This window comes from Molothrus aeneus, chromosome Z (genome assembly GCF_037042795.1).
Source record: "Molothrus aeneus isolate 106 chromosome Z, BPBGC_Maene_1.0, whole genome shotgun sequence".
NCBI classification, from domain to species: domain Eukaryota; kingdom Metazoa; phylum Chordata; class Aves; order Passeriformes; family Icteridae; genus Molothrus; species Molothrus aeneus.
This window is the reverse complement of record NC_089680.1, coordinates 63,054,308-63,073,384: the sequence shown is the minus strand read 5'-3', so window position 1 is coordinate 63,073,384 and position 19,077 is coordinate 63,054,308. Positions and strand designations below refer to the sequence as shown.

Below are 19,077 nucleotides of genomic sequence, written 5' to 3'. Positions count from 1 at the left end.
CTGGAGCCTTCTCTTCTCCAGGCTGAACAACGAAACCCCTCTCAGCCTTTTCTCACAGGCGGAGGTGCTCCAGCTCTCTGGCCCTTTTCAGGGCCTGCATCTGTATCTGCTCAAGCAGGTTCATTTGTTTATGCTGAAGGCCCCAGAACTGCACAGAGGACTCCAGGTGGGGTCTCACAAGAGCAGAATACAGAAGGGAAAATCACCTCCCTGTTGGCCACACTGTTTTTGATGCAGCCCAGGATACAGTTTGTCTTTTGGGTTTCAAGTGTTCATTCCTGGCTCATGTCCAACTTTCCTTCCACCAAGTTCCTCTCTTCAGGACTGTTCCCAATCCCTTTAGGCCCTTAGTTTCTTTTGATGTAGGAAATTGCCCAGACCCAGAGGCAGGACCCTGCACTTGGCCTTGCTGAACTTCACAAAGGTTACATGGGCCACTTTTCTAGCCTGTTCAGGTCCCTCTAATGGCATCCCTTTCCTTAAGCATCACTGATCATGATGTTACCTTCAAACTTGCTGAGAGTGCACCTCAATCCCACTGTCCATGTCACTGATGAAGACATGACAGATAGAGTGCTGGTCCCAGTACAGTGCCTTGAAGGACACTGCTCATTACTGGTTTCCACTGGTTGTTACTGGTAACAGCAATGAACTCTGCTATACAGCCTAGACACATTGATGGTTCTTACCTCACCAACAGCATTTGAGAGGATGTGAACAATTTTCTCATGGGGTGTTGCTACAACGCTCTGCCCATTGATTTCAATGATCCGATGGCCAACACGCACACCTCCTCGCTCTGCAATGCCTCCTCTCATAAGGCTACAGATCTGCAAGGGAGAACACAAATTTATCATGGGCTGGATAAGGAACAGAGACTTTTGACTACCTGTTTTTTGCCTGCAATATATGAATCAACATTTAAGTGCAGACTTGCAACAGCAAATTCTAAGATGCAATCTATCACTGACTCCAAAGCAAAATTTATTAGTGATGAGTAGCTAATGGATATTCTCTTCCAAGAGCAGAACAAACTGTCAGAAAAGGCTGTTTGTGTTGTACATTACATGTCTTTTGGTTTGGAAATTTGAGTGTAGGAAGGACCTCAATTTAATAATGTTCATTAGGCAGATGCCTTACAACAAAAAGGATCAAGAACAGGCTTTTTCTTTTGAGATCATGCAATGGCTTGGCTAAAGACATATATGATGCATGCTGAAAGCAGACTCTTCCACACATTTTTGGTTTTTTAAGCTGAAACAACTTTTTTATTCCTCTGTCTGACTGTAAATTTGTGAAGTAAGTGGAGTCAAAGACAAAACCTCTTATTAACACAACTTTTATATCTCAGACTTGACAAATGTAAAATCCTGCTCGCTGTAAGGGAGAAAATAGCAGCTTCCCTCTTCTCACACTGAAACTTAACCACAAATGGAGAGGAAGTTTCGTGTGTGTTAAAGCTTGATCAGAAACAGTGGAAGGTACTTACAATCCCGTTCTGCACACTGAAGCCCAGCTGATATCTGAGGTCTGGTCTTCTGATCAAGACTGTGGTTACTGGAGGACATCTAACTATGTTCAGTTTAACCCGGGCCTGGTTTTTCAAACCCTGAAAAAAAATACCAAACTGAGAGTTAAACATGTAACATGAGCAGAACAAAAAAAAACTTGTTAGAACGATCACATGGGAGCAGCCTTGAATAAATAGATCTTTGTATGCATTGTACCAGAATCTGATCACTTAATGCCAGACACAAGCAACAGAATATTTAGTGAGGTAAGGGAAAAAACATCAAATTTTTCTTGCCAAAAATCTGGCACAGTTGTGTTAAGAAAACTAGATTCCTGCTGGCAGTTTCTTCATTTGATAACAGAAATCATACATAAAAGGATATTAAATCAGCTCATGCAGCTCACCAAATGACCAATGACTTTTAAATAAGTAACTAAGTTACTTACCAAAACAGTTGCTTCCCTAATGAAACATACTAATTTCTGTCAAGCAAACAGTAGGTCTCCCTTATATCATCCTCGTATAAGCAGCGCTCATAGTTTCTATTATTCACAGAATCGCAAGATGGGTCAGGTTGGAAGGGACCACTCTGGGTCATCTGATCCAACCTTCCAGCTCAAGCTGGGTCATCACAGAGTACATGGCACAGGATTGTGTCCAGATGGTTCCTGAATATCTCCTGTGAGGAAGATTCCATAGCCTCCCTGGGCAATCTGTTCCAGTGCATGATCACCTACACAAGTTATTCCTTTATGTTCTCATGGAACTTCCTGTGCATCAGTTTCTGCCCCTTGCCCTACTGCTCAGCTCCACCAAGAAGAGCCTGGCTCCATCCTCTTGGCATCCTCTCTGTGGATACTTACATTGATAAGGCCCCTCTCAGTTCTCTCTTCTTGAGGCTGAACAGGCCCAGCTCCCTCAGCCTTTCCTCATGAGAGAGATGCTTTGGTCCCTTAACCATCTTTGTACCCCTCCCCTGGACCCTTTCCCAGAGCTCCATGTCCCGGTTGTGCTGAGGAGCTCAGAACTGGACACAGCACTCCAGATGAGCCTCAGCAGGGCCGAGCAGAGGGGCAGGATCACCTCCCTTGAGCTGCTGGCAGTGCTCTTCCTGAAGCACCCCAGGACACCACTGGCCTTCCTGGCCACACGGAGACACTGCTGGCTCAGGGACAACTTGTCCACCAGGATCCCCAGGTCCTTTTCCACAGAGCAGCTCTCCAGCAGGTCAGCCCCAGCCTGTGCTGGTGCATGGAGTGGTTTCTCCCCAGGTGCAGGATCCTGCATTTGCCCTTGCTGAATGTCAGAAGGTTCCTCTCTGCCCATCTCTCCTGCCTGTTGAGGACCCTCTGAAGGGATGCACAGAACTTGGGTGTCAGCCATTCCTCCCAGCTCAATCAGTGAACTTGCAGAGGAGGCATCTGTCCCTTCATTGAAGACATTGATGAATAACTTAAAAAAACCCTGCACCAGTATTGAACCCTGAGAGACACTGCTACCTAGAGACCTCCAACCCGACCCTGTGTCACTGATTATGACCCTCTGGGATCTGCCATTCAGCCAATTCTCTATCCACCTTACTACCCACTAACCCAGTCCATATTCCCTGAGTTTGTCTACTAGGATATTGAGAGAGATAGTGTTGAAAACCTTGCAGAAGTTGAACATCCACTGCTCTCCCCTCATCCATTCAGGAAGCTGTTCTTCTGTAGAAGACAATTAATTTAATGAGGCATGATTTATCTTCAGTGAATCCATGCTGACTACTGCTGATCACCTTATTGTCATCGTGGATAGAGATGGCCTCCAGAACAAGGTGTCCCATCACTTTCCCAGGGATAAAGGGAGGCTGACTGGACAGTAGTTCTCTGGTTCTCTTTCTTGCCCTTTTTGAAGACCAGGTGACATTTGCTTTTCTCCAGTCCTCATACCAATCTCCAGATTGCCATGAACTTTCAAAGCTGATGGCCAAGATCCTTATTGTGTGTTTGCTAGCTCTCTCAGCCCTCATGTGTGGTGGTGTTCACAGGGGTCCCAGGAAGAGGGAAGAGATGAGGATCTTGACTCCATGTTTCAGAAGGCTAATTTATTATTTTAATATACATATATTATATTAAAACTATACTAAAAGAATAGAAGAAAGGATTTCATCAGAAGGCTTGCCCAGAATGGAAAAGAATGGAATGATAATAAAATCTTGTGATTGACCAGACAGTCCGAGACAGCTGGACTGTGACTGGCCAATAATTAGAAACAACCAACATGGATCAATTAAAGATGAACCTGTTGCATTCCACAGCAGCAGATAATTATTGTTTACATTTTGTTTCTGAGGCTTCTCAGGAGAAAAATCCTATGGAAAGGATTTTTCATAAAACATGTCTGTGACACTCATGGATGCATCATATCAGGGCCCATGGATGTGCAGATTTTGAGTTTGCCTAGGTGTTTGCCTTAAATAACTCAATTCTCTTTGACCAAGGGAAAATATTCCTTCCAACATTTCTTTACCCTGATTTCCTGGGTCAGAGATTCCTGAGGGCTGGTCTTGAAAGCAAACACCAGTCCAAAGGCACTGATCAGTAACTCTGCTTTGTCTGTGTCCTCTGTCACCAGAGTGCCCCCTTCCTACAGTAACAGGTCCACATTATCCTTTGTTTTCCTTTTGTTGCTGATGTATTTGAAGAAGCCCATCTGTTTTCCTTGATATCCTCAGTCAGATTTAATTCCAAATGGGCCTTGGCCTTCCTTGTCTCAGCTCTCCTTAGTCTGACAACCTCTCTATATTAATTCCAAGAGGCCTGACCCTGCTTCCATCTCCTGTGTACTTCCCTGCTTATGCTTGAGTAATGACAAGAGTTCTTCCTTTACCCATGCAGGTCTCTTGACCCCTTGTCTGACTTCTTGCACATTGGGATGCGTAGTTCTTGAGCTTGGAAGAAGTGATCCTTGAATCAACCTCCCCTGCAGGGCCTCTTCCCATGGGATTCTGTCAACATCCCTACAGAGGCTAAAATAAGCTCTCCTGAAGCCCATGGTTGCAGTTCTTACTTGCTCACAGGCTGGCCCCAATCTTCACACCTCCAACAAGCCCTTTCCTGTTTGTTGGGTGAGGTCATGCAGCACACTCATTTCTTGTGGGATCCTCCACCATCTGTGACAGAAAGATGTCACCAGTGCTCTCCAGGAACCTCCTGGATGGTTTGTGCTTTGCTATGTAGCTTCTCCAGAAGATGTCAGGGTAGTTAAAGTCCCCCACAAGAACCAGGGCCTGTGACTTCAAGGCTGATGTGAGCTGTCCTGTAGAAGGCCTCATCCATCTCTTGACCAGGCATCCTGTAGCACACACCCACAAGTGTCACCCTTACCACTCTGCCCTTTTATCCTAACCTTTAAATTATCTACTCACTCATCATCTACCTCAAGATAGAGGTTGATACCTTCGAAGTACTCTTCTTCCCTTCCAACTGAGTTATATCACATTCACCATGAACTCCTTGCTACTAGAAGAAAATTGAATGAGAAAAATTTATTTTTACTGTCAGAGTGGTAAAACAAGTATTACCCAGAGAGGTTGTGGAGCATCCAGTCTTGGAGTTACTCAAATCCTAATGGGCACAGCATTAAGAAGCCTGCTCTATTTTGAACCAAAATGTTGGTCTATCCAGTAACAGGAGTGACTGCCAGACTCGAGATTGTGTTCATATGGCTAAATGAAAACAAAAATGTAATAGACCACAAATAAATGCCAGCTTGACCCTTTGTACAACTTCAAGTACTCAGAGCTCTTGGAGATTGTTAAGAGATTTTTGAAATTATTAATTCACACAAAATATAAGCCATAAATCCATTTATAAATAAAATTCACATAAAGAACTAAATGCTTTCTAAAAAATACAGCAACTTTCAGCTCGCTTAATTAAACACCTGCCAATTCCAGTATCTGCTTCTAAATCCCTTTTATACATACAGTAGAAATCTAGGTCCCACTGCAAAGTGTCAGACACCGACTTCAAATGATTAATTCTGGAAAGTAGTTTCTACTGTAGCTAAGGTAATATACTGAAGTCTTTACATAGAGTTTACTACTGCTGATTCTGTTGAGCTGAGCTCCAGATTCAGCAGTGACTTAAGTAACTAAACTGGAATCCTGGCATGATGAACTACCTTGAAGTCTGTTTTCTTATCAGTGCCTTAAACTGGATGTAATCAACATTGGGTGTAAACAGCTGTTCCCACAGTGCTGAGCTCAGCTTGGCTCATTCTTGAAAGTTGCTGCAAGACAATGAATGGGTGTCTGACCACAAAATGACAAAGCTCATGGCTGTGGGAGCTGCATGTACTCCACACTCAGGAGAAAGAAGATCTGAACTCCACCTCCTCCATGACTATGGATTCCTCTTCTTGGTGAGGAATTAGCAGTGCACCTCACATGCTCAAGGGGCATTCACTTTCTATAGGCAGATCTTGACAACACCACATACTGCAGAGAAGAGGGACTTCTCAACTTGAACTACACTGTGGGCACAATGTCTATGGAAAAGTCTAAGGGGCTTTTGACTCAGCATTCTAATCCTGAGAGGTGGGAGTCATGCAGAGTACTGGGGATGCCCATTTCTATGAGGAATTTAAGTGTCTAACTTTGGTCATCTGAATTCACTCAGGGTACATGCACAGAATAGATTTGATACTGTCATGCCCTTACTTCCCTGCTGAATGTGCAAGTTACTTACATGTATTCCCTGGGGCAAAAAACTAATGTGGTCCCCAATGAAAAATCCTTTTAATTTTACAGAAAGTGTATATATTTCAGAAGTGGGTGATCTTCAGAAATATACAGACTGGTAACATAAACTGATCGGAAACAAAAAAAATTGTATTTTCACCACCTTTCTTTGTTTATCTAGTTCCTGAGTATATTTCTGATAGTAGCCAGTACCAGATGCTTTTGAAAAAGACAGAAGTAGCATAATCCTATTAGGGAATAGCCACTACACATGGAAAGCTTCTTCCAAGCTCCATCAGTTTGCAATTGGTTTATGGCAAATTAGGAGCAGAGATTACATCCATAATACTGAATTATCTTGTTTGAAGTGCTTGTGACATATGTTTATCCACATAATATTATCATCTTTTCATAGGAATCCTTCCAGCATGCTAAGGAAATCTGAAATTTGGCATATTTCCACCACATTTAATGATCTGCACTTAGATCATTCATACACATATTTGTTTCCAAAAGTGCTATATGAATAACTCCAGATGTGTGGTTATGAAGATCTGCAAACATACAGATTATCATCTCTTTAGAAAGACAAAAAAAAAAGGCTGGCAGTTCCTGTGGAAAGTGCGGTAAGTATCAGGGAAGAAGAGACAGGCCTGCAGAAGCTGGAAACAGCAAAGCTGGTTGGTTCTGTATTGACAAAATACTGATGAGCACAATAAAATCTCCATCTGAGTAAGGGAAGTATAACTTACCACAGTTTTAGAAATAAAAATTATGCGGGATAGGAAGCAATTACAAAGAGCCTAAATTTGCAGGGTGTTTTGCTTTGATGATGCTGGCACAAAGATATTTAATACAATTATTTTCCTTCCTTTCTTTACAGATTTAAGACTGTTTTTGCCTTATTTTCAGTTTGTCACACATGCTGTCATTTCCACTCACTGAATCTAAAATTACTGGTTCAGTGACTTATGCATCCATTACTTATCAGAACTCAGTATTAACATTTTGGGAAGCCTGAATGGAAAGTCTTTATAAAAAACATCTCAGTTCAAATATTAAGAGATAATCCCTGAAGGAAAAAAAATAGTTTGTACTTTTTTTTTACCATGGCAAATTTATCTTGTAAATGGAAATTTATTTTTCAATTAAAAAAAATACAAAGTGAAAGAGAAATTTGCATAATACAACTTGTCACCAAAAAGTTGCCTAAATGAATAAGTCTAACAGGTACATTGCTAAAAGTCAGGGAAGAACGTCTGTATAATGTACCACCAGCATTACATTATGTGTCTGTACGTGATGATCTGCAGAGCTAGGCAGGACCATTTCAACAAATAACTAATTTCAATAAATAACTAATAAATAACTAATTAACTTTGTCTCAAACACTCTCTATTGATGCATCTTTCCCGCTCTTTAAATACTGATGTTGAAATACTTTTTCCTTTGTATGCTACAGCTGCCCTAAGCACTGTTCAATTCCAGATGACCTGCAAGCTTTTCATTGTCACATGCTTTTCTGACAACTAGAAGAAAGCTCTTCTAATTAAAATGCCCCATTTATGCAACTGAAGAGAAGAACCAAATAAGTGGAGCACTTTGAAATAACTTGGGCAAAGATGCCACAGGTGCATGTCTTTAAGTCAAAGTTTTAAAGCTCTAAAAATAGGTATAAACAAACAAACAAAAAAGCATTTACTCTATTTCATCCAAATATTAAGAAGTATTTGACAGCTAGTAAGGCTTATGACAATATCAGGCACCTGTGCCTCCATTTGTGATATAAAATTTCAATATATTGTGTACCTGATAATATCTTCCTTCTGCACAAAATATTCCCTTGTGAAATTGTGCACAGAGCCCTGGTACACAAGTAAATAGCACAGCAGTCTGGAATGGCACTGAATGTTGTCATTCTGGACTTGATCAAGACTTTGATGCTGCCTCTCAAGATAACCTCATAGCCAAGAGCTCAGGAAGTGGGTGGTGAGGTGGATTAAGAACTGGCTGAATGAGAGTTCAGAGGGTTGGGATCAGTGGCACAGGTCTATTGGATGCCTGTATCTAGCAGTGTCTCCCAAGCTTCAATACTGGGTCCAATCTTATTTAACTTATCATCAGAGATGGAGTGCCTACTGATGGAGAAAGCTCACTGATGACACAAAAGCTGGGAGGAGTGGCCGATACCCAAGTGCTGTGCAACCCTTCAGAAGGACCTTGACAAGCAGGAGGAGTGGGCAGAAAGGACCCTTCTGAAATTATCAAGAGCAAATGCACCTGGGGAGGAATAATCCCAGGCCTCAGCACAAGTTGTCCCTGAGCCAGCAGTGTCTCCGTGTGGCCAGGAAGGCCAGTGGTGTCCTGGGGTGCTTCAGGAAGAGCACTGCCAGCAGCTTAAGGGAGGTGATCCTGCCCCTCTGCTCGGCCCTGCTGAGGCTCATCTGGAGTGCTGTGTCCAGTTCTGAGCTCCTCAGCACAACCGGGACATGGAGCTCCTGCAGGAGGCAGGTCCTGTTGAGGGCTATCATTAGAGGATTGGAGCACTTCACTTAGGAGGAAAAGGTTTACCATTGGACTCGATCTTAGAGGTCATTTCCATTCTAAAATTGCCACAGTTCTGTGAAAGGCTGAGGGAGCTGGCCCTGTTCAGCATTGAGAAGAGACAACTGAGACGGGACCTCATCAATGATGTTAGATGACACCACTTTCAGTGGTCCCAGACAGAAAATTGGTGTGGCATAATTTACACTATTTTTTCAGATCATGAAATGCAAAGTGCTATGCAAACATTTGGTAAGAATTTACTTCAGTTTTGTACTTTCTGCTTTTCAATTATGTATCTTTAAAATGTGTAGCTTCCAGAAACATTTTCCCTACCTTTATAATGCTCTGACATGTTGAGAGTGGTAAACCAACCAAGCTGGTCCCATTGATTGACATGATCTGGTCCCCTATGTTCAGCTTCCCAGACTTCTCTGCTGGTCCTCCATGCATCATGTTGGCTATGATAACTGTAGGCAAAATGGATCCCCAGCCAGACTCCACAATCACCACACCTAGAATTTCTCCCTTTTGCTTTTCAATGTAAACCTGTATAGCAAGAAAAAGTGTTTGAAAAAAGAGTTTCTTTTATACCCAAGGAACTAATATCATCCCCCTCCAAACATTCACAAACCCAACAAATATACCCCTCTTCATTTGAAACCTGCCCTCCTAATTCAAAGGCAAAACAAAATAGGGTACATGTTTTACTACCTTTCATTTGCATTCAAACATTAAATGACACATGATACAGACTTCGTGCTGAACACCCCTGTGACAGTGGTCACAGGGGTTTTCAGGCGAGGGAAGAGATGAGAATGTTGACTCCATGTTCAGAAGGCTTGATTTACTATTTTATGATATATATATTACATTATAACTATACTAAAAAGAATAGAAGGAAAAGTTTCATCTCAGAAGGCTAGCTAAACTAAGAATAGAAAGGAATGAATAATAAAGGTTTGTGTCTCGGACAGAGAGTCCAAGCTAACTGGGCTGAGATTGGCCATTAACTATAAACATCCAAGATGGGCCAATCACAGGTGCACCTGTTGCATTCCACAGCAGCAGATAACCATTGTTTACATTTTGTTCCTGAAGCCTCTCAGCTTCTCAGCAAGAAAAATCCTAAGAAAGGATTTTCATGAAAAGATGTCTGCGACACACCCCTCAGAAGTAATTTCTGTTTATGAAAAGAAGAAATTCCAGTGAAGGAAACCCTGGTGCCATGGGCTTGGTGGACAAAGCTAAATAAGAAGAGATTGCAAGACTTTACAATTTTGCATTGGAAAGACATTACCTGTGTGTTCCAGTTGCACACTGGTTCATTTTTATCAAACAAGCTGCAAAGCCTTCTGGCACATACAGTTATTTAAAACCTGGAATTAATCATGTTCATAAACACTGCTGCTTCTATAAATTTTATGTTGTTCACTGTAATTTTTTAAATTGCTTTAATCTGTTAATCTGCTTTAAGTTCCCATTCAAACATGTCTGAAAATTGTTTGGTAAAAAGAACAGAAACAGGTGGTAAATCAGTTGACTGCAGATAAATTTGGGGTTCACTGTTTGCATTTGAAATAGAACTGATGACAGGGTGTTCTATTAGGGAGGATATTCTAGACTAACTGAGATAATTTATAGGAAGTATTAATGGTTTTTTAGTTTCTGCCAACACAGGCCCGCAACTGATAAAGAGCAGCTGAATATTTGTGGGGAAAAAAAAAGATACATACATCTTTGCAATTTTCAGATTTGGAGAAGTGAATCAGATCATCATTGTACATGTCCTGGGTATTAAGCAAGTCGCTATATTCCTTCTGGCTAAGGTCTTCTGGGTTGATTCCATTTGCCCTCAAAAATTCTTGGTAGGCCACACTAAATGCTTGACCTATGGACTGTGCAATCAGCTGCGCCTGTAGCAGTTCCCAGAAAAGGGAAAAGAAAAGAAAAAAGTGAAACATTCTGATGCTCATGTCCACTGACATTTTCTGTTACAATCACACTGTAAAATGGATCATCAAGTTGATGAACCTACAAGTTACTGCAATCCAGTCTAAAAAATATTTGTGCCTTACAAATTAATTTTAAAGACCCACAAAATCTCAACACATTCAGCTCTGCCATGAATCTAGCTCAGTAAGCAATTATAAATTACAAATATGAGAAAGAAAGACATCCTTTCACAGATAAGAACTGCTAATGTAAGTGTAAGGTAGAGCCACTGCAGTGACTGTGGGTTGCACCTATCATTCTTCCCACACATGCTGCTCCCAGATGGCACTCCCTTCCAGCAGAAGCATGTCATTCTCTGACAAGCAAGCAATGAAAATGTCTACTAGGAAACACACAACCACATTTAAAAGGGTATTTTCTACTTTTCCTACCATCCTTTACAACATTGATAGTGACTACTCCTATCTCAGCTTCAGACAAAAAAGAGACCAGATCAAGCCCTAAAGTAACTGCAAATGGTCATAAGCATCTCCTTCTTCATCCTGCTACTACCTTCAGCCTCTATCCCCTACACTTATTTCCCTCCTTCCAACTCACATGATCCTGGGAATTCTCTGCCTCTTTCCTACTCATTCTGTCCTTTGTGAGCACCCTCTGCACCTGCAGCTTCCCAGAGTCTTGTCTGCATCCAAAGACACCAAATGCACCTCTCACTCACTACACTGCATTGCTCCCACCATGAGCTGTTTGATTCCTGCAGCTGTGGGACTGAAACTGGGCAGCAGGCAGATGTGGGGAAAGCTCTGTGCCAAGCAAGGCCAGAGGGATGCCCGCCTTTGACACAGTAATCATAGTCAGGCAAATAAAGGGCAGGAGAGCAAAGCACAGCACGGTGCAGAGTACTGCTGTGTATAGGTGGAGAGATTCACCCAGTGAGCCCTCTGTAGTGCACGGGAGGTGGCTGTGGTGTGCACTGAAACACAGGGCTGTCTATGGCAAAGATAGGGAAGAGAAACGGAGAGCTCCACAGTTGACAGTGGAGGCCTGGCAGAGTACTGGTAACGAATGAATGCTGCCCAGACGTACTTTTATACAGTCTGATGGCCATTTTTAAAGTCCAGTTTGGTCCCTAATAAAGGAAAGGTTCCCAACACAGAAATAAAAATGTTGTATCTTAGCTCAAACTAGCACTAAACCTGCTGATGAGAACAGCATGATTGCTGGTGCTGAAAAGACCAATATGTAGACCAGTAGTATATTACCAAAGCTAAGATCAACCTAATTTTAACAGCAAGGACAGCAAGAAAATGGGAAAACTGCACCTCCATAACTCAGTAATGTAAGTGAAGAGTGCAGACTTTACGTTTGTACACATGCATCTTCACTCCCAGGAAGAGACCAGCTCCCGCTTAGACACCCAGCATTTGGACACATCACTAAGGTTCAACTCATTTAAAGGTACACCTCTAAATAGCTGAAAATCTGGTGCTGTCCTCTTTAGACAAAGACTCATCCAAGCAGAGACATGTTCTGGCCAACACCCACTCACAGGCTTACAGCTTCTGTTTCACTTCTGTGTAGATTCCGCCAAGTACCCAGCCATCCCAGAAGAAGAAAAGACAGGTTTTATAATATAAACAGGCCACATGACTTCACTGGAGGTACAAAATCTTTGAAGCTGCCATTTTGTTGCTGCTACAGTCCTTCCATTCTGACTATTAGTCACTTCAGTATTTGAGATAAATTTGGGAAGTTACCTGTGTCCTATATACCATGACTAAGGAGAGTTGATATAATCTGCAGTTTTTCAGCATATTTTCCCCATTAATGAGCAATGCTTTTATTGGATCTACAGGCATTTTATAAGCCAGCTGGATTTACAGGCAGAGAGAGGATCACGCACAACACAAATACAGGCTGATCTAAACAAAACATAGACTGGGAAGTTCAAATTTTAGCTAACCAAAGTATTAACAGCAGCCTAGGAAACAGATCTGGAAAGTATGGATCATGCAAAGGGTCAGACCACCCCATAGTAAAGGAAAATAAGCCCAAGACTCTGGCACCTGACAGTTTGATTTCTGCTTTTTCAACTGGCCAGTAAAAGAGCAAGCAGTGTCTAAACTTGTGACTAGAAACACAGGAACAGCAGCCTCAAAGTGGGTAGCATGTCAAATGCCATTAAGCAAAAAATACATTGGCTATTGTATTTCACACCAGATTCTTAAAAGGCTTTACAAAACAGGTTTACAAAACAGGTTTTAACAAAACATGATATTTTGTGGAAATAATCCAGAATTTTTATATACTGTCAATTTTGGTCCAGGATTACTTTCATCAGTGCTCATCCTTACTTTTTAGCTTCAGCAGTGGGTCATGTATACACATTCATGTGCAATAATATATTCAGATAATATATTCAGACAGAGGTTTAGAGCAGATTACATTAAATTATTACATAAAATCAGCTCCTTATTCAAGAAAACCTTCCCATCTCAAAGTCCTCGCTATTCACTGTAGTTTGGAAGACATGGAAGAAACTGGTATTTTTACTTAGTTGTCTTCAGTATGTTAGTTTCCCAGATTACTAGGTCTAACTTGACTATCATCCTAAAAACTGCGTATCTAACCACTTCAATCTAGTAAGTTTGATTTTACTTTTCAGTTACTGAAAGTTACTTTTAAAAGGTACATAAAATCGGCAAGGTATAAACACTGATTGTGAAGGCAGGAGATCAAGACCTGTGTAAGGTAACTTAATCCTGTGTAAAGTACCTTAACTGTGCCATAGGTTAAAATTTAGTCATTTATGTCTCTATTCAGCATATTTTGGGACTGCTGAAATCACAAACTTTCTTTGCTGTTTTTTTGATATGATGACAGTAACTACAGCCCCTACACAAACCACCTGAAAAATAAAAAATCACCTTTCTGGTATGCATCAGTGACTGATCCTCAATGCAAGACTTGGAATTAGAATTTCCCTATGAAAATAAGCATCTCTGATAGACTTTCCCTCTCCTATGCAAAATTTGAGCTGGTATTTGTAACCTGCAGCAACTGGACCCTCCTATCACTGTTACTGGAAGGCACTAAAGAAACTTTAAAAAAGTAAGCGTTTCTACAAACACCAACTTCCTGTGACATGTCATGTCCAAACATATAAATGGCAGGCAAGTTCCTCTGCTTAGACGAAATACTGGGTCCAGTTAAAAAGTAAACAGGACCACTCACAATGGGCTTTGGGCCTATCAAAATTGCTTACTTTTCCACTCCTAGAAAACTACAAGACAATGTAATTGCTTACATCCTCAGACTCAAAGACATGACAAATCATTTTGTACTGCCTCTTTCCATCTTGAGAGGGGTGAGATGCTTCCACATTATCCTGGGAGTTAGAGCGTGGCATTCGCCTACGAGCCATCAAAACAACTATATTTCCTATATCAGCAATGTAAGAAATGGTCCGCAGGGGATGATCCATCATGGTTTCCTGGGGAATAAGAAAACCAACATAAGCAGCTGCTTCAACTAGGTTCTTATTGGACATCTAGTATCATCAAAATACACAAATAGCTGGAAGACCTCTGCTAGGTGAAATCTGTAACATCTGTCATGCATTAAGGGAAATAGAACAGAAACCAAGAGCTTCACTTTCTAAAAATAAAACAAAGAGAAAGTTTTACAGCGTTTTTTTCTGTGGAAAAGCACATCAAAACCTGAACTGCAGAACCTGCATATGCTGAGCATGTATGTGTACAGGACTATAAGCAAATTATTGCAGCGAAATATTTTGGGCTACTCTGGGCACAATCAATACTTGATGCAGCATGGCTTAGAAGACATAAGCTGACTACAATTATCTTACCCACAAATTCTAATTATTTCTATAGTCATACACACCAGAATAATTGCTTGTATGACATGGCACTTGAACATGGATTTCTGCCTAGAGGGGAATATAAAATCCAGCACATTTTGAAGACAAATTTTAACATGTACGTGAAAGTCTATTCCAGGAGTCTTTTCCAACAATACTAACAAAGGTGTCTATGTCTATACCTGTGTGTCTGCATTCAGTACTTTTATTCTCTGTGTAGAAATGAAGAGGTCCACTTCAGTCATGGGTTGAGATTCACCTTCTGGAGCCTGCAAATAAATGGATTAGAGTCAAACAAACACCTTAGGTAACATACTTACTAATAATGATGTTAGTTCACGTACAGGGGTACACTAAGACAAAGTCACCAGAACAGCAATGCAGGATAGAGTATTAGACTGCAGAAGCAAAAGATAAACACAAAGATGTGGAAACTATATCATATATGTGAAAGTGAATTGGGTATTGTTTGAAAAAAAGTTAACCTCATAAAAGCTTGCCTGCTATTTTTCCTGATTCAGTAAAATTATAGCTGACTGCAACATGAACTATAAAGATTTCTTGAAAAGTAATATGATTTTACCATTTTCTGCACACTATGAATCCCACTTCAAATAAGGTTTTCATACAAGCCATAAAAAGGCCTAATAGTATCTCCTGCCTGAGGAATTTCTGTTTGGGCTAGCAGTGGCTGCTAAGACCAATGGAAAAACCTGTACCACAGGAGGTACTGTTTGAACTATTCATAATGCAGTTCTGGCAAGAAGACCTTCACAGTCAGACAAGATACTTTTCAAGCAGTAACCCACTTAAGAAGTAATATTTTGTTAAAAGAAAGCAAACATTTGTAATATTTTTTAAATTACACTTGTTAAAAGGTAGTTGAAAGTTCCACAAACAAAACTTATTACAAGATGAGTCAATCTCAGTATATTACTGTATGTATAAACATAAACTTTTTTTTTTGCATCCAGCAATTTGACATCTCTGTGAGTCAAACAAAGCACTCCAACATAACGATTAAATTAAAATAAAAAAGTCTAAAAATAAAGTAAAAAACCCCAAAACAAACAAAAAAACCCCCACACTCCATTTTAATCCATAATTTTACAATGTTTAAACCTTTGCCATGTCAGTCCTGATTCTTTAATATGCATTTTGGGTACTGCCTGTAACCATTTGATAGATCCAATCTTTCTTCTATTTCTAACATGAAATGGCTAATGAGAAGCAACAAAAAATGGACAATCAGGCAACTGATATCCCAGATATGTCATGGTGGCTCAGAAACAAATCTGAAAAAACCTTGCTGGATGCAGAAAATAAAACCACAAAATAAAAAGAAAGGGAAAAACCCTCCCAGAAAACAAAAGAACAAGCATAACATCAAGCTGATGGAGTTTGTACTGCACCTTCTTCCTGCTTTTGGCTAATTTCTGGGCCATCTGCTTAGCATGGAACAAACAGAGACAGGAGAACAGTTAGAGAAGAACTTACAGAGACTCCAAGTCAAGCAGGAATCTACAAACTAATGTCAGGGCTCACAGACTACTAGCTGGTGTAAATAAGACCCTGCTTAAATTAACTTCCTCCTTGTTTTTTTAGCTTAAAAAATTGTAAAATTTCATGTTTAGCACAATTAATTTCAGAAATGAAAAGAAACAGCACCAAAAGAGTCAGGAAGAACACAAAAGGATTTTTTTTTTTCACTTAAAATGCTACTTGCAACAAACAAGGTTATTTTGAGTGTAATTGTTTTTGAGGCTTGGTGAGGGGAGGACAGTTTAAGAAACAGAAGAGATCTTCCCCTCGCTTACACCAGTGTAAACCATTACAAGAAGTTATTTCTTTTGAAGGTACACCAATGTAAAAGGTGAGAGAAAAATTGTATGCTTTCTTTATTATTACAGGTTTTTCAGATCTCATACTTCAACAGACTTCAAAAAAAACAACCTCCCTAACACTATGCTGCTTTTTCCTGGGAAAATAAAATGACAGAAGGTAATTGTCACCTTCAATCTCTCTTTCTTCTGAGCAAATAATCTGCACCAATGTTCACACAGTGAACTGGTCAACAAATCTTCCTGTGACACCTACATAAAGATATGTCCACACTATCACATTTTTTCAAGCAAGCAGTGGAGCATGTGTTTCAGCTCCAAAAACACCTTAAAAAACATTTCTACTAACAACCCAAACAAACATAATTTTTACAGTCTTGAGTCATGAATTCAATCGTGAATTCAAACCAATGGTGAACTGAACTTTACAGACCTGCTCATTGAAGGAATGCAATACTCACCAGGCTGGCAATTAGCCCTTCCAACAGTAAAAGGCTCTTTTTAAATTAAATTTACAGGCGTGCTCGTGGTGGGAAGGAGCCTTATGGTTACAAGCTGCAGACAGACTCAGCACTAGCTACTTCTACAAAGAGCAAATAGGAGGCCTGAATCATAAGATACATCAAACATTTTAATACTGATGCTCACAACTTAAATCTGTCAGATTTTGTCTAAACAAATCTGAAAGCAGCTACTGAAAGGTTAGGCCATGCTCCTTGTTTACAAATATAAACATTCTCAAAATACCTTTTAGTCACCTTTTCCAAACTAAGAAGTATTTTATAGCCTGGTAGGTTATTTTGCAACAGGTGATTGCAAACTGTTGTAAAAGCAATTAAAACTGCCTTACATGGCAGGCTCTTCATTACATTACTCTCAAACTAAATTAATACTCAGAAATAATATACTTATATTGAGTAACAGCTGCCTGTCGTACACTGGGCAAGGAGGAGACACTCCTTAGATAGAGCATTTAGATATCTTTCCAAAATCAAGCCTTTCTTTCTCACCCTTCCCAAACTTTAGAATGATGGACCTCCCAAAAGAAGAATAGTATAGGCCAAAATTAAGAAAAAGGGGGCGAAAAAAATCCTTGAACTACAACTTTAAAATGTAGAATTAACAATTTACCATATTATACTATAATTCAATATACTGAAAATTCTGTTCTTCAAATGGAACATATTGAAGAACTACTTTCAAATATTTCATAAAATAAGGCAATGATATGGATCAAGCACTTTTAGTAAGTGATTTAACACTGTACGGAAATGTCACAAAAGAAGTTATGGTCCATGAAAAAAAAAATTTGGGATAATTCTATGCAAGACACTTTATTAGACAAATCCTCTTTATCACCACATTATTTTGCTAACTCAAATCAAATATTATTTCTGTATTCCTAGAAGAAAAAAAAAGGAAACAGAATATACCTAATCCACACAATTTTTTTTTAATATACAGTATACAGGATTTTAATTCAAGGTAAACTAAATGTACTTATTTATATAGATGCAATTTCCAAAATTACAATGCATTAAAACCCAACAAGCTTCTGCTTTTGCTACAGAGAGGTCCTAAGTTTATTAAATCCATTTACTCTCTACAAAAAATGTTTTGCAACTCAGTGAGCATGGAGAGGACACCGAGTGTGTGAAAATGTGTGAAATACTAAACTAAATATCCCATATATGCGTTCTATCTTACATTACACTCAGAAATTAAACCAGGTGTTACCTAGAAATGCTCAAACCTACCCCACAGCATGCTAAAAGTGCCTCCTAATGAAATATTCCTAACTACGTTTGATGAACACCTTCAAAGCAGTGCATCTGTTTTAACTTAACTGGACTTCACAGGGATGAAGGCCAAGCAAGAAAACACCCAACTCTTGTACTTTCACCTGAAAAGATACTTCTTAAAGAAGAAGCCTGGAGAATTGTTCTCAAAATCTGTTCATATTCCAAATGAATGAATATGTGGTCTGAAGGCTCTGCTAAAAGGAGTAATTTAGGGATTATTAAATTCAGATAGTACACACTTTTGTGAAGGTATAAATAACAGGGCTCAAACAAAGCTCTTCACCTCTTTTTAATACTCAGCTTCAAGTCTGTGTATTTTAAAAGCTCATTCTTAATTTAAAGCTTTGTTTTCTTCAACAGTGGAGAAATGGTTGACATGCAACAAGAAAGGCAACAAACATGAGTAGGGCCATAATTTACATATCTAGGATATGGGTTATCTGATGCAGTGATGAATCTGGCAGCAGGAAGTCCATCTGTCATAATGAATTTCTCTCTGAAAATGATTAGCTTTAATGGCAACCAGTAACAAAACCAGCCAAGACTAATGCTTATAAGCCAAGAAGCCTAAGGTGCAGGGGGATTTAAAGCCTGTGCATTACTTAGAAGCAGAAAGCAGTAATTGTCCAAGAAGTCTTCTAAGGTAATGTGTACAATACAATACAAGTCAATAATTTTCTGAAATACATTGAGTTTCATAAAATTAAATACACCAGCTATCACCCAAGTGATAGCATTTGTGACCTGATTTACCAGGTCACAAATGCTATCACTTGGGCCTCAAGCCTGAGGCAAATACACTATAAGAAAGGATG

The 19,077-nt window shown here is 39.9% G+C and overlaps 1 protein-coding gene across 1 annotated transcript in view; it reads right to left on the bottom strand.

Moving 5' to 3' along the window:
• APBA1 (amyloid beta precursor protein binding family A member 1) overlaps positions 1 to 19,077 on the bottom strand; it is an 82,221-nt gene that overhangs the window by 4,625 nt on the left and 58,519 nt on the right. The window contains exons 6-12 of the mRNA XM_066568730.1: positions 16,032 to 16,064; positions 14,802 to 14,888; positions 14,047 to 14,232; positions 10,520 to 10,699; positions 9,120 to 9,332; positions 1,490 to 1,609; positions 690 to 830 (exon numbers count right to left, since the gene is read on the bottom strand). Of these exons, the coding sequence (XP_066424827.1) occupies positions 690 to 830; positions 1,490 to 1,609; positions 9,120 to 9,332; positions 10,520 to 10,699; positions 14,047 to 14,232; positions 14,802 to 14,888; positions 16,032 to 16,064 (960 nt within the window). The remainder of the gene's footprint in view (positions 1 to 689; positions 831 to 1,489; positions 1,610 to 9,119; positions 9,333 to 10,519; positions 10,700 to 14,046; positions 14,233 to 14,801; positions 14,889 to 16,031; positions 16,065 to 19,077) is intronic.